The following is a 13,035-nucleotide window of genomic DNA, read 5'->3' as shown; positions in this document are numbered from 1 at the left end:
CGAATAGAAGGCAGGCAGAAAAACGTGAAAAGGCGACACTGGCCTAGCCTCCCAGCCTACATTTTTCTCCTATGCTGGATGCTTCCTGCCCTTGAACATCAGACTCCAGGTTCTTCAGTTTTGGGACTCGGACTGACTGTCCTTGCTCCTCAAGCTTGCAGATAGCCTATTGTAGGACCTTGTGATTGTGTAAGTTAATACTTAATAAACTCCCGTATATTTATCTCCTATTAGTTCTGTCCCTCTAGGGAACCTTGACTAACACACAAGTATGCCAGTTAGGTTAGTTAGGTTTGTTGTCATGGTTCAGGTAGTGATAGTGGCCCACTGGAGACTGGGCTGGTCGTGGGGGGAATGGAGAGAAGAATGATGCAAAGATGCTGGCTTTGTAACCGACAGGTTTTGCGTTTTGACAGTTGTTAAAACTGGATGATGAGTACATGGGGTAAGTTTTACTGCTCTTTCTAATTGTGAATATATTTGAATTTTTTCCACAATAAAACGTTGAAAAGAAATGGACAGGTTATGTGGATCGAGTGGATTCACAGGAGTCATGAGTGGGAAAGCAGGAACTGAGTCCTGGGGCCCTGACGAGCTGCTGGGTGAGTGGTGGCGCTTGCCAAGAAGAGCTCCAGAGAACGCAGGACTGGGGAGCGGATCAGGCCATTCATGACATAAGGCTTTGGGAATCCCATGATGGCCCAGGGCAGGCCACGTGGGCTCACGTAGGGGAAGTTTGGTGTAGACCTGAATGTGTCTGTCCTCAGTGTAACAACTGCAATCATGTAGCAGTTGAATGAGCCCTGAGGGACAGCCTGGGAGATGTCCTGTTTCTTACATGTGAAAAGCTCCCGTGAATACATGGAGAGTCCTGAGTCAAACCCATTACTATTTATTTTTGTAAACCTCAAACATTCGTTCTTTGTTTTCTTGAAAAACAAACATCCATTTGATCCAGCTGATCTCTCTCCTTAAAGTTTTGTAACCTCTCTTCATCGTTTACCTCCCGAATGTTAAATCTACTCCCGTTTTGAACATCTTGTCTCTATTTCCTTAAAATTCTCTCACCTATATTATTCTAGTGTGTTCTTTGTCTGCTCCTTGACCAGTTCCTAAATGGCTTTTCTCTGAACCTCAAATACTAAATTCACATTTTCAAGGCCAGATTTTTTTTTTTTTTTGGAAACAGAGTCTCGCACTGTCACCCGGCTGGAGTGCAGTGGTGCGATCTTGGCTCACTGCAACCTCTGTCTCCTGGGTTCAAGCGATTCTCCTGCGTCAGCCTCCCGAGTAGCTGGGATTATAGGTGCCTGCCACCACCCCCAGCTGATTTTTTTATATTTTTAGTAGAGATGGGGTTTCCCCATGTTGGCCAGGCTGGTCTAGAACTCCTGACCCTCATGATCTGCCCGCCTCGGCCTCCCAAAGTGCTAGGATTACAGGTATGAGCTACCGAGCCCAGCCAAGGCCAGTGTTTTGACACACTTCCCTTAGTAGGTTCCATGCGAGTCCTCCCATCTCACCAGCCAGACTGCTGTAGTTGAAAGCATTTTGGAATTGGAGTCTGAAGACTTCTTGACTCCTGGAGATGTGGCTTTCCATGGGAGAAGTTGTTCCTGGCATTCCTCGGGAAATTGGTATTTTTCCAAATTCCAAATCTGACAAAAAATGGCCAAAAAATTTTGAGAAAATTCGGAAAAGTATTGTAATTCGGAAACATTATAGTCAACAGAGAGATGTCACTGGTTCAGAGGAGTCCACCAATGACAGATCGCAAGCAAGAGCGTGGAGTAAGTCGAGGCTGGCGTTTTCGGGACAGAGGGTGAAGGCGTGTGGCAGGGAAGCCGTGCAGGCTGAGTGGTCAGGCTGCCAGGTGGGCAAGGCCTTGTAAGGTGGGTCTGTAGCCCCCTGCTGCTAAGGGTGAAGTCATTCTTGCAAATAAAATAAGTATTAATATTTATATACATAACGTACAACACATAAATCCTGCGAGTGGCCTTCCAAAAAAATAGCAAGTTTTGGAAGCAAATTGAGCCCTTAAATTGGCAGTTTTGACACGCAGTTCTTTGTAGGGCCGTTAACTTGTTAAGAGATCCTGCATGTTACCGTGTTCGAAAACTACCCAATAACGTTTCTAGCACTTTCTAGTGTTTGAATCCTCGCTGTAGGCTGGAGCACTTTGTAAATACTGTAACAGAAGGAAGGCAGAGAGAAGTATATCTGAATGTTCTGGAATAATTTGATGTGAAATCTGAAAGTGATCTAAAATCTGAATTGGCAGAAACAATATCTATTTCAGTGGCAAAACCACAATTAGGTCAAGCAGAAAATATTTTCATTGTTTAAAAGAAGCAAGCTTATATGAAATAAGATATGGCCCAACTTGGAGGTGCTTTTGGTTCACTCTGAAGATTAAGACCATCCAGGCAAAGTGGAAGAAGTTTCCCTACGTCTGGGATAGCCATGAAACAAAGAGCAAGGCTATCTGGAAGTGCAGTTAACGCTCTGTGTGTTTTAACATTTTTAAGATGGTAATTTTAAAATAGTAAATATCTGCAATACTGCCTTTGAATATTAAGTGATTTTTATTTGGCAATCATTTTGCATTAAGTTCCCTTTTAATGTTTTCTCTTATCAAATGTTTATGTCAGGTAGAGACCATATTTATATCTTATTGAACCTATCACAATATATTCATAATAATAATAAACCTTGCATTTATTGTATAGAGCTTTTTTTAACAGAAAACTTCAGACACTCCTAGTGTAACCCTGTTGCAGAAAAATCATTCATCCTTACTTTTACACGTTATTTTTTAAAAACAAGTAAATCAATCAAATTGTAAAAAATGCAGACTAGGTAGAATTGGGAATGCTGATTTCTGGCACCTGAGCCCTGCAGATTAATGGATCGGTGTTGTGGAAACACGGGCGTGCCCCAGCGCCTGGGTCTGTGCTTGGCTAGGGGTGGTCGGGAGCTCCCTCCCACCAACCTTCCCAGCCCGGCTCCCGCGCAGCCCGGAGCCAAGCCTGTCTCTGCCACCAGTTCCTGGCAGTGTGCTTAGCTGTGACAGACAGTTCATCTGTAGAATGGGGATGAAAACAGCACCTGCTTCCCAGCGAGGGCTGTCGCGGCCCCGTAAAGGGTGGTGGTGGCGTGCACTGCATGCCCAGCAGCAGCGCTCTTTTTCTTGTTAGCACTTAGCTCAGTCTCCTTTGCTTTCCATTGTCGCTGCCTGCCTTTGGCCACAGCAGCCTCTGCGGCCAGCCTTCGCGTTGCATTTCCACGTTGTTCCTTGTTGCAGGGAGGCCCCTTTGCTGCCCTGCGCCGTGCTCTGCCCCTCTTCCCGTCCTGCGGTGAGGCCCTGACCCCTCGCAGCGCCACGCAGATCCACGCCTCTGGTTTGCAGTGGGTGGGGGACCAGTCAGACTCGCGCCCTGAGCCCCGCTTTCCCTCGCGTTGCCTGCGCAGCCGGGCTGATGACCGACCTGAGCGGCTAAACGCCTTCTCCAGCTGAAACAGTCCAGACTGTTTAACAAGGAGAAATTGGCAAAGCAGAACTGTCGCTTGGAAAATGCTGTTTTCGTGATCTCTGAGTTTTCACTGTTTTTAATGCAAGCTCGAAATCAATATTTAGTTTTGAGTGTGGAGAATAGATTGTTTTTTATGTATGTAAACAAAATGTCCTATGTGTTTCAGTGATGGTACCAAAAGTATTTCTTGATCTTATTTCTTAACTTTGAAAAGGTATCTATAGCTTTTAGAATATTTTATATACTAGTACATGCATTGTATACATTAATACACAATTTAATCCCCAATAACCATCTTTTGTTTCTATTTCTGCCCCCATTTAAGGACCCCAAAATGTATGTACAGACAGTGCTTGATGTTCATAAAAAATACAATGCCCTGGTAATGTCTGCATTCAACAATGACGCTGGCTTTGTGGCTGCTCTCGATAAGGTAGGTGTGTGACGGTTGTGACTTGCCTGTAGTATATGTGGATGGGGCGTTTGTCTCTAACTGTATTTTGTGTAACACAGGCTTGTGGTCGCTTCATAAACAACAATGCGGTTACCAAGATGGCCCAGTCATCCAGTAAATCCCCTGAGTTGCTGGCTCGATACTGTGACTCCTTGTTGAAGAAAAGGTATTAAATGACCCTATGTTTTCTTAGTCTACCTGTTTAAAATCTCAGCTTTTATATGAGGAATTAAAACTTACATTACATTTTACATACATTAAATTGTAAATTTTGTGCCTCATGAGAAAATGCTTGAACGTAATCGTCTTTCCGGTTGAAAATCCGCCTTCCCTCCCACTGGCTGTTTTGAAAACAGAAGGTGTCTCAGTGTATTGTGGGACTTTGGTTATTCTCCATCCAAGTACTAACCCGGCCCCACCCTGTTCGCTTCTGAGATCAGACGAGATCGGGCACGTTCAGTTCAGGGTGGTATGGCCGTAGATTACCTTTGTTGTTCTGTGTAGTTTTAAATTTGTTTTTGTTAGATGAGTTTCTGTTGCTGTTTCATATTCTTTACTTTTGAATCTCATTTCTCAATTGATATGTTTTCTAATCAGTGTATGTGTATTAAGATCTGGAAGCAAGATAATATATAGCTTTCTCCTCTGCGTTGTGTTTTGAAGTTCTCACTGATTGTTTTGTTTGTATGTTCTGGTTTCTCTCAGCTTCTCTTTCACTTTAAGTGTCTTTCAGTTTAGAGATGCTCTACTCCAAATATCACAACAATACGTTTTAAAGATTTTAATGAAGGAAGCCAATCTCCTTCTGGCTTTCTGTTGCAATAGTTTTCCCCACTCCCAAATTATACTGGTTTTGATATTAATAAATTATATTTGAAACAGCTCTTGAAGGCTAGCATAACCCCAGTACAAAAGAGACCGAGAATATCCACATATACCAGAATGAAAAGACTACAAACAAGTGTCACTTGAGAATAGAGTTGCAGAAATCTTAAGTAAAATATTAACAAGCCAGATTTACCTGTGAACTAAATAATAATTCTTCAAAACATAGTATAGCTTTCTAGGAACGTCAGGATAACCCAGCAGTACCAAGTCTGATGTAGTGTACTACATTAACAGAGAACTGTGTAAAAACTATGTGGCCTTTTTGGTAAACGATGGGAGAACATTTGATGAAAGTCAATAGCTTTCTCTTAACCCAGTTTACCCAAGGCCAGTGAGAAACTCTAAGTGTTTGATTTTTTTTTTCCCTGTTTATTGCAATAAACAGGAATATTTATTCCTGGTTTAGTGTGTAATTTAACAAGTCGGATCCTCTCCAGAAATGAGAAGGGGCTTTAAATTGGAAGGCCTCTTATGACTTGGTTTCATTCTGGGGGGCTGCATATTATGACTATGGAGATACTCTACTGGGTCTTCAGTTTGTTTGACAGAACACTTAGTATCATGGGTTTTTTTGGTTTTTTTGGTTTTTTTTTTTTTGTTTGTTTGTTTGTTTTTGTTTTTTTGAGACTTAGTCTTATTCTGTCACCCAGGCTGGAATGCCGTGGCATGATCTCGGCTCACTGCAACCTCTGCCTCCTGAGTTCAAACGAGTCTCATGCCTTAGCCTCCTGAGTAGCTGGGACTACAGGCATGCCGCCACACCCAGCTAATTTTTTTTTTTTTTTTTTTTCAGTAGAGACAGGGTTTCACCATGTTGGCCAGGCTCATCTCCAACTCCTGACCTCAAGTGATCCACCCACCTCAGCCTCCCAAAGTGCTGGGATTACAGGTGTGAGCCACCGTGCCTGGCCTTAGTGTCCTTTTTATCCCTTGTCTTTTCATAAATGTCCCTCGTCAAGTCTACTGATTACTGGTTAAGGCCACTGATGCAGACAGAATGGCAGAGACATTTCCACAGCATCTATTTAACGAGTGTGTGTTGGGCGAGTGGAGTCAGGGAGGCACTAAGTTAAACTGCTCCAAGGGAAGAGGAACACCCCTGACCCAAGAGTGCCGAGAACAGGGCTGGGTTTTCTGAACCAACTGTTCTCCAGTTGGAGACACCTCTTCTCCAGTTGGAGACACGTCTTCAGAGTTTCTGTGGTGGCTGATTCGTTTTCTATGAATCAGGGGTGTTGTTTATAAAGCGGTCTTGTAGAAAAGACCTGTACAAAACTTCATCTACCTTTAAGTCACTTTTGAATTATTGTTTGTTCATAGAGTGAATCAGTTGTTAAAGGACAATCATCTCTTGTACATATAACTACAGAGGGCAGCAGTTTAGTAGGAATTTAAACCCCTTCATTATCTTTAATGACTGGGCCATGAAAGGGAATCTATGTGCCTTTTTATTTCTCCAAAGTTAAATTACAGCGGACTAGAAAGCAATTGGTAAAGTGAATTTCCTTTACTGAAGTTTAAGTGGATTATCTTAAAGGCAAACTTCTTCAGAATGTTTTTGGAAACGTTTTATAAATATCTCCTGTTGGTTTTCACCTTGGATATTCTAAATGACTATTTCATAATCTGTTCTTCAATGATGAGGTTATGGTATGAGATTGCCAATTTGTAAGGAAAGTCAACCTTCCGTCTTCCTCTGCACTCATCTGATGAGAACTGATCTTTTGAATGCTTGAACCTGCTTTCTGGCTGAGTGGTGCTTGTTTAAATGTACTGATGTTTTAAAACATGGTATCTTTTTTAAATTTTCAGTTCCAAGAACCCAGAGGAGGCGGAACTAGAAGACACACTCAATCAAGTGGTAAGTGCTTCATGATCATACCCATTTCCAGTAGCTGTGTATTTCACAAGCTGTTTGTCATGTTATTTATAGAGGGCCTGTGAAATGTAAAAAGTAATAATCATTGATTTTATTTTGAATCTATGGTTTTACTTCCTAAATTGAGTTACTACTTTTAGCATTCAGATTTTTCTCAGTAATAGTCCAACTCACTGAATTAAGGGATTCACAAAACTTTCAAGACTCTGGGGTGGAGTTTTTGCCATCATAAACGCTGGCGTACAGACCTGCCCGAAGCCAAGGGCACATCTTGGCTCCTGGCTTGTGGCCGGTGACAGTCGGCTCTGCACTGTCGGCTTGTGTGTGTGCTTGTTAAGTGTGTTGTCTCGGTGGCTTTGCCAGATGGTTGTCTTCAAGTACATAGAAGACAAAGACGTATTTCAGAAGTTCTATGCGAAGATGCTCGCCAAGAGGCTCGTCCACCAGAATAGCGCGAGTGACGATGCCGAAGCCAGCATGATCTCCAAGTTAAAGGTGAGTTTCATCTTCCTGAAAAATCCCAGCTTCCGAGTCATTATTAAAACAGCTCTTAGTCTCTCCATGTTATGAGGCAGGCAGAGGAGTTTGTGCAGTGGTTTGTGCAAGAAGCTCTACCGCTGCTCTTCTGAAAGCCTCCCACAACTATCGCTCTACTCTCGTTGGGCCCCAGTGCCTTCCTGACCCCTTCCCCCCAACGCCCCCCGTGGGGCTTCCATCCTACCCAGGCCTGGCTGGGCTCAGCTCACCATCTGTGGGGCCTCTCCTGCCTCTCACACCTTTGGCCTTGGAGCGCATTCACATTGTGCTGGCCTGGAGCTGAGTGGAGGTTTTGTTTGCTCTGGGCTTGGTTGCTTTGCTGTCGGCAGCTCTTCTTCCGCCACCTCCTTTGCGCACCTGTTTGTCAGCGCTGTCGACTGCTCTTATCTGACTTGGAGCATATTTTACTGTGACCCGAAATTATGTGGGTATCTTTGTCAGCGTGGGCTGCCGTGAGAGAATACCATAGACCAGGTGGTTTAAACAACAGAAATTGTTTCTCACAATTCGGGAGGCTGCAAGTCCGAGATCAGGGTGCCTGCTGATTCGGTTCCTGGTGCGGGCCCTCTTCCGGCTGTGTAGGCAGCCACCTTCTTGCAGTGCCTCACGTGGCAGAGAGAGTGCAGAGCTCCTCTGCGTCTCTTACAAGCACACCCGTCCCGTTGTGAGGCCCCACGTTCAAGACCTCATCCCTCCACATAGCATCGCATTGGAGGTTTGGGCTTCAACACAGGGATTTTGGGGGCACACAGTTCAGTTTCTGGTAAGAGATAGAGACAAATTATTTCATCACTGTATTCTACCATAGTGCCAGGACGCCTTGCTCTTAGATGCTCATAAATTGTGCGTGAATTGTGTGTGCAAAGACTTCACTGTGCAACAGAGAGTTGTGGGGTTTTCGACAGCGTATTAATCCATGCATATTTGTACTGTAAAATATAGCAAAATGGTACTAGCTTTGCTAGTAGTTCCATATAATTATATATTGTATACTCTGATTTCTCTAAGAGTCCCTTGTATACATTTATATTTTTGTACAAATTAATAAGACAGTCGTCTGCGTTCTTCTCAGCAAGCTTGCGGGTTCGAGTACACCTCTAAACTTCAGCGCATGTTTCAAGACATTGGCGTGAGCAAAGATCTGAATGAGCAGTTCAAAAAGCACTTGACAAATTCTGAACCCCTAGACTGTGAGTATCCGTGTGTCTGTCTGTTGTGTTTACAGGCAGAGTTCTTTGTAGCAAATGAAGAAATGACAAAGTATTAGGTGAAGATGGGAGGGACTTTGTCAGAAATTCAAGAACTAAGAATCAGGAGATTCTTCCCAAATGCCCAACCCTCCTCCCCCAACTCCCGTGTGACATTAGGAGATGACAGCCCCTGAAGTGGTGTCAGCTGTACTGGGGCGAGGTCACCACCTGTTGGGATCTGGGGAGGGACTCACAGGCGTGGTTTTGTCTTGTAGTAAACCTTAGCTTGAATCCATTCTAGCATTTATTTTCATGTTCCCTTGGCCTGCATAGGTAACAGTCAAGCTAAAGACCTGTGGCTTCAGACTGGGATTAGGGATCAGTACAGGCAGATACAGGTGATTCGGTTCTCCAGGAGAGGCAGCTGGGCTGGTATGTTAAGGCCTCGCATAGTAGTAGAATGGCAGATTTATGCTTACGTCATCTTTTGATCATCTTTGTCTTTTTAAAGGAAAAATGGAGAGTTTTATTTTTCCCAAATCAGGATAACGATTCCATTGTAAACCTGGACAGTTTTGCCAGTGGGCTTTGTAACTATCTGTGAAGATGAAATTAGTGTTATAATTTATAGACCATGTGTGTCTTTTCACAGTAATAACTGAAACACACACTGTAGTGAAGTTAGCAGTTTTCTCCTGCTTGTAAGTTTCCATGAGTCTGGGGCTGTGATGATGCCGGGCCTGGCGAGCCCAGGCGTGGCTTGAGTGGACTCAGTGATTCAGGACTGAAAAGGAAAGCAAGGGAAGCAGGGCAGGCATGTGACAGCAGAATTCCGAGGTAGAAGCGAAATGAAGACTGTCACTCTTTGGAAGAAAAGAATATCTGGCTCTTGCGCTTTTTGCTAATTTTAATTGAATAAAATGTTCAATTCTTAATTTTATATTCAAGCAGGATTTTTATTTAATGTGCTTTTTAATAAAGAGCAACCTACATTCATCTGAAATGATTGAATTTTTCAATTTATAAACAAATTAATGTATTCCAGAATGTTCACTCTCCCCTCTCTTCCGCCCCCCAGTGGACTTCAGCATTCAAGTGCTGAGCTCCGGGTCCTGGCCCTTCCAGCAGTCTTGTACGTTCGCCTTGCCGTCAGAGGTAAGGATGGGTTTATCTGCCGTCCCCTTAGTGCTAGGCGGAGGGTGGGGCGGGGCAGCCTTCGCTGTGGAAGGGGATAGGCCTGCAGACGGCCTTCCTGCCGGCTGGCTGCGTCACAGTGAACCGTGAGGCAGCACTCAGGGAAGAGCCCTGTGCGGTGGGGCAGGTCTGGATGTCTAAAGGTGGGCTGGCTGGCCCAACTCTACACACACACATGTTTCTTTATTGTAATTAGAGCCTAATTAGTTGTGTAATGAACACCTTGACGAACCTGCTGGTCTTGAAGTATGAACCTTTTTTAAGATCGTACCTTCCAGTGCTTAAAGCGCTTTGCAAGAGAGGCAGACACCTGGCGTTCGTATTTTACTTTTATGTAAGCACTGACTTTGTACTGTAGGCTTGGAACAGTGTGCTTTGCTTAGAAACACTGCCTGTAGGACGTGGTGAGATCTGTATTCCATATAATGCTGTCCTTTTATCTAGTTGGAACGTAGTTATCAGCGATTCACAGCTTTCTACGCCAGCCGCCACAGTGGCCGAAAATTGACGTGGTTATATCAGTTGTCTAAAGGAGAATTGGTAACTAACTGCTTCAAAAACAGATATACTTTGCAGGTAAGATCACGTTTGTGTCTTAAAATGTTTCTGTTCTAAATGAGCATAAGGTAAATTATAGAAATCATTAGCAGTTGACTCAGCAGCAGAATCTAGAATTCAGCTTCTGGTGAAATAGTGGCAAGTTTAAAGCATGGAGTTGTAAGAATCAGAGGAGCCAAATTCCAATTCTTTCTGGCTGGGGAACAAGTTATTTAATGATTGTGAGCCTCAGTTTTCTCCTCCATTCATGGGATGTTAGTGCTTATACTTGGGAATTGATGTGAAAGTTAAATAACGTATTTAGTTAAGTGTTTGGCACGGCTCCTGCCGGACACACATCAAGTGTTCAGGTAGTGACTTAAAACGCTGGAGTTGCGTCCATTTAATTATAACAGCTCTCCACCTTTGACAAAGCAGTTTCACATTAACAACAGTGCTTACAACGATATTGAGTATAACCTAGTTTATAACTGTGTAACTAAGAATATTTCCATTTTGTAGGTGAGAAAACTGAGGCTTGGGTTAATTGAAGTGAATTTCTCTGAATCCTAGCTTATCTGTAGCTGAGCCAAAATTTCAGTTAAAGTCTTTTCTCTTAAAGTTCAGGCTTGGCTGATGTGGTGGCTCATGCTGGTAATCCTAACACTTTGGGAGGCTGAGGCCAGAGAATCGCTTGAGGCTAGAAGTTTGAGACAAGCCTGGACAACACAGCAAGACCCCATCTCTATAAATTTTTTAAAGTAAAAAGAAAAAAAAACTCCAGGCTCTTTCTACTTCACTTTTGTACAGAGTGGGCTTTACAAGTAATGGCATAATTTAGTCTCTGAGAAGGTTTCACCAATAAACTTCTGAGAACAACTACAAGTCTATGTTTAAGTATTAAGAAACTTCAGAATGGGTTGTTCTGCAGGCTCAAGCTGCTCATTAATTTAAACTTTTCATAAATCTACTCTGACTTAAAATTGTTAAAATGCATAGTATTGTTACGCTGGCTCCAGAGGTCTTTATCAAGTTGAATGTTTCTTACTATATAACTGAAACTTTGTTTCATTTATCCCTAAATATTCGTAGAAGAATCCACGTGTTCGACTATAGTACCTGGAATTTCAGTGTCCAGTTTTTGACAAGGCGGAGGCTTTGCCTAGGGTGTGTCTGCCATGTTAAGGCAGCCAAGAGCGGGCCCAGTAGAAGACATTAGCAACACACTCATTCCCTTGTGTCTCTGTTCAAGGCCCTGGAAGCACTGTTGTCTGTGGGCCCCCCTGAAACGGGCATGTGGCATTTTTTGTTTGTTTCTCTTTTCATTGACTGAGGTCTTGGCTGGGCGAGCAGTGGCTGACAGTCATGGGTCATTACTTCTTGCTGTCGATTATGCAAGGAAAGAGGGAGAAGAGAGGAAGGAGTCTTCAGGGGCATTCATTCGCTCGCACACTCTCAGCAATCAGGAACCAACGCGTGCTACCTGTCTTTTAGAAGATACTTTAGGGCCGGGCACAGTGGCTCAGCCTGTAATCCTAGCACTTTGGGAGGCCGAGGCGGGCAGATCACAAGGTCAGGGATTCGAGACCAGTCTGGCCAGCATGGTGAAACCCCATCTCTACTAAAAATACAAAAATTAGCTGGGCGTGGTGGTGCTCGCCTATATTCCCAGCTACTCGGGAGGCCGAGGCAGGAGAATCCCTTGAACCTGGGAGGCAGAGGTTGCAGTGAGCTGAGATTGTGCCACTGTACTCCAGCCTGGGTGACAGAGCAAGACTTTGTCTCAAAAAAAGAAAACCTTTAGTGCACTTGCCATTTCATACTTTACTTACTTTTTTCCTACTTTCATAGTAAAGTACTTAGGATTAGAAAACCAAATATAGGCCGGGCGCGGTGGCTCACGCCTGTAATCCCAGCACTTTGGGAGGCCGAGGCGGGCGGATCACAAGGTCAGGAGATCGAGACCACGGTGAAACCCCGTCTCTACTAAAAATACAAAAAATTAGCCGGGCGCGGTTGTGGGCGCCTGTAGTCCCAGCTACTCGGGAGGCTGAGGCAGGAGAATGGCGTGAACCCGGGAGGCGGAGCTTGCAGTGAGCCGAGATCGCGCCACTGCACTCCAGCCTGGGCGACAGAGCGAGACTCCGTCTCAAAAAAAAAAAAAAGAAAACCAAATATAATTTGATATTTGTGTTGTTTTACATCAAGAATGTGCCAAAAGATAATACTTCTTAGCTCGTGTGCCAAAAAGAGATTTGGAGATTGATGCTTAACATGTCCACATATACCAGGTGTGTGTATATGTGATTTTCGCTATAAAACGAGTGGGGACATACATATCTATAGTATATATCCACATAGACAATACATTTATTGAAAAAACTTCAAATTATTTTAATGTTTGAAAACATGGAAGATGAATGACTTTGGGAAGATGTCGCATTGTGGTGGCATTGCCACGTTTTATATTCCCTTTTAAATAGATCTGCGCTTTGTTTGTACTTGTTTAAAGAATGTGTTTCATAAATAAGTTCTTCAAACTTAGGCCATGTATTTTTGGAGGTGTTTCCATGCATTTAAGTTTTCCTTCTTTTTCTTTTCTATGGGGGGCCTCAAAGGCGTCTACATTCCAGATGGCCATCCTGCTTCAGTACAACACGGAAGATGCCTACACCGTGCAACAGCTGACCGACAGCACCCAGATTAAAATGGTATTCTCCTCTCAGCCTCTTCGTTCTGTCCAGCTGCCGTTTCCTTGTTCTCGCGGATATTGTTAGGAAAGATAAGGGAGAGGATATGGGCATCTTTCATTTGAAATAGATG

At 43.6% G+C, this 13,035-nt stretch overlaps 1 protein-coding gene across 7 annotated transcripts in view; it reads left to right on the top strand.

The window, feature by feature from the left end:
• CUL1 (cullin 1) overlaps positions 1–13,035 on the top strand; it is a 105,977-nt gene that overhangs the window by 83,364 nt on the left and 9,578 nt on the right. For all 7 annotated transcript variants that reach the window (XM_050784894.1, XM_050784898.1, XM_050784895.1 and 4 more), the window contains exons 10-17: positions 3,859–3,966; positions 4,047–4,153; positions 6,688–6,736; positions 7,118–7,249; positions 8,364–8,481; positions 9,560–9,636; positions 10,120–10,251; positions 12,831–12,923. In XM_050784894.1, coding sequence (XP_050640851.1) covers positions 3,859–3,966; positions 4,047–4,153; positions 6,688–6,736; positions 7,118–7,249; positions 8,364–8,481; positions 9,560–9,636; positions 10,120–10,251; positions 12,831–12,923 — 816 coding nt within the window. The remainder of the gene's footprint in view (positions 1–3,858; positions 3,967–4,046; positions 4,154–6,687; positions 6,737–7,117; positions 7,250–8,363; positions 8,482–9,559; positions 9,637–10,119; positions 10,252–12,830; positions 12,924–13,035) is intronic.

The sequence above is a fragment of the Macaca thibetana genome, chromosome 3 (genome assembly GCF_024542745.1).
Source record: "Macaca thibetana thibetana isolate TM-01 chromosome 3, ASM2454274v1, whole genome shotgun sequence".
NCBI lineage: Eukaryota > Metazoa > Chordata > Mammalia > Primates > Cercopithecidae > Macaca > Macaca thibetana.
The sequence above is the reverse complement of the archived record's forward strand: the minus strand, read 5'-3'. Positions and strand labels throughout refer to the sequence as shown.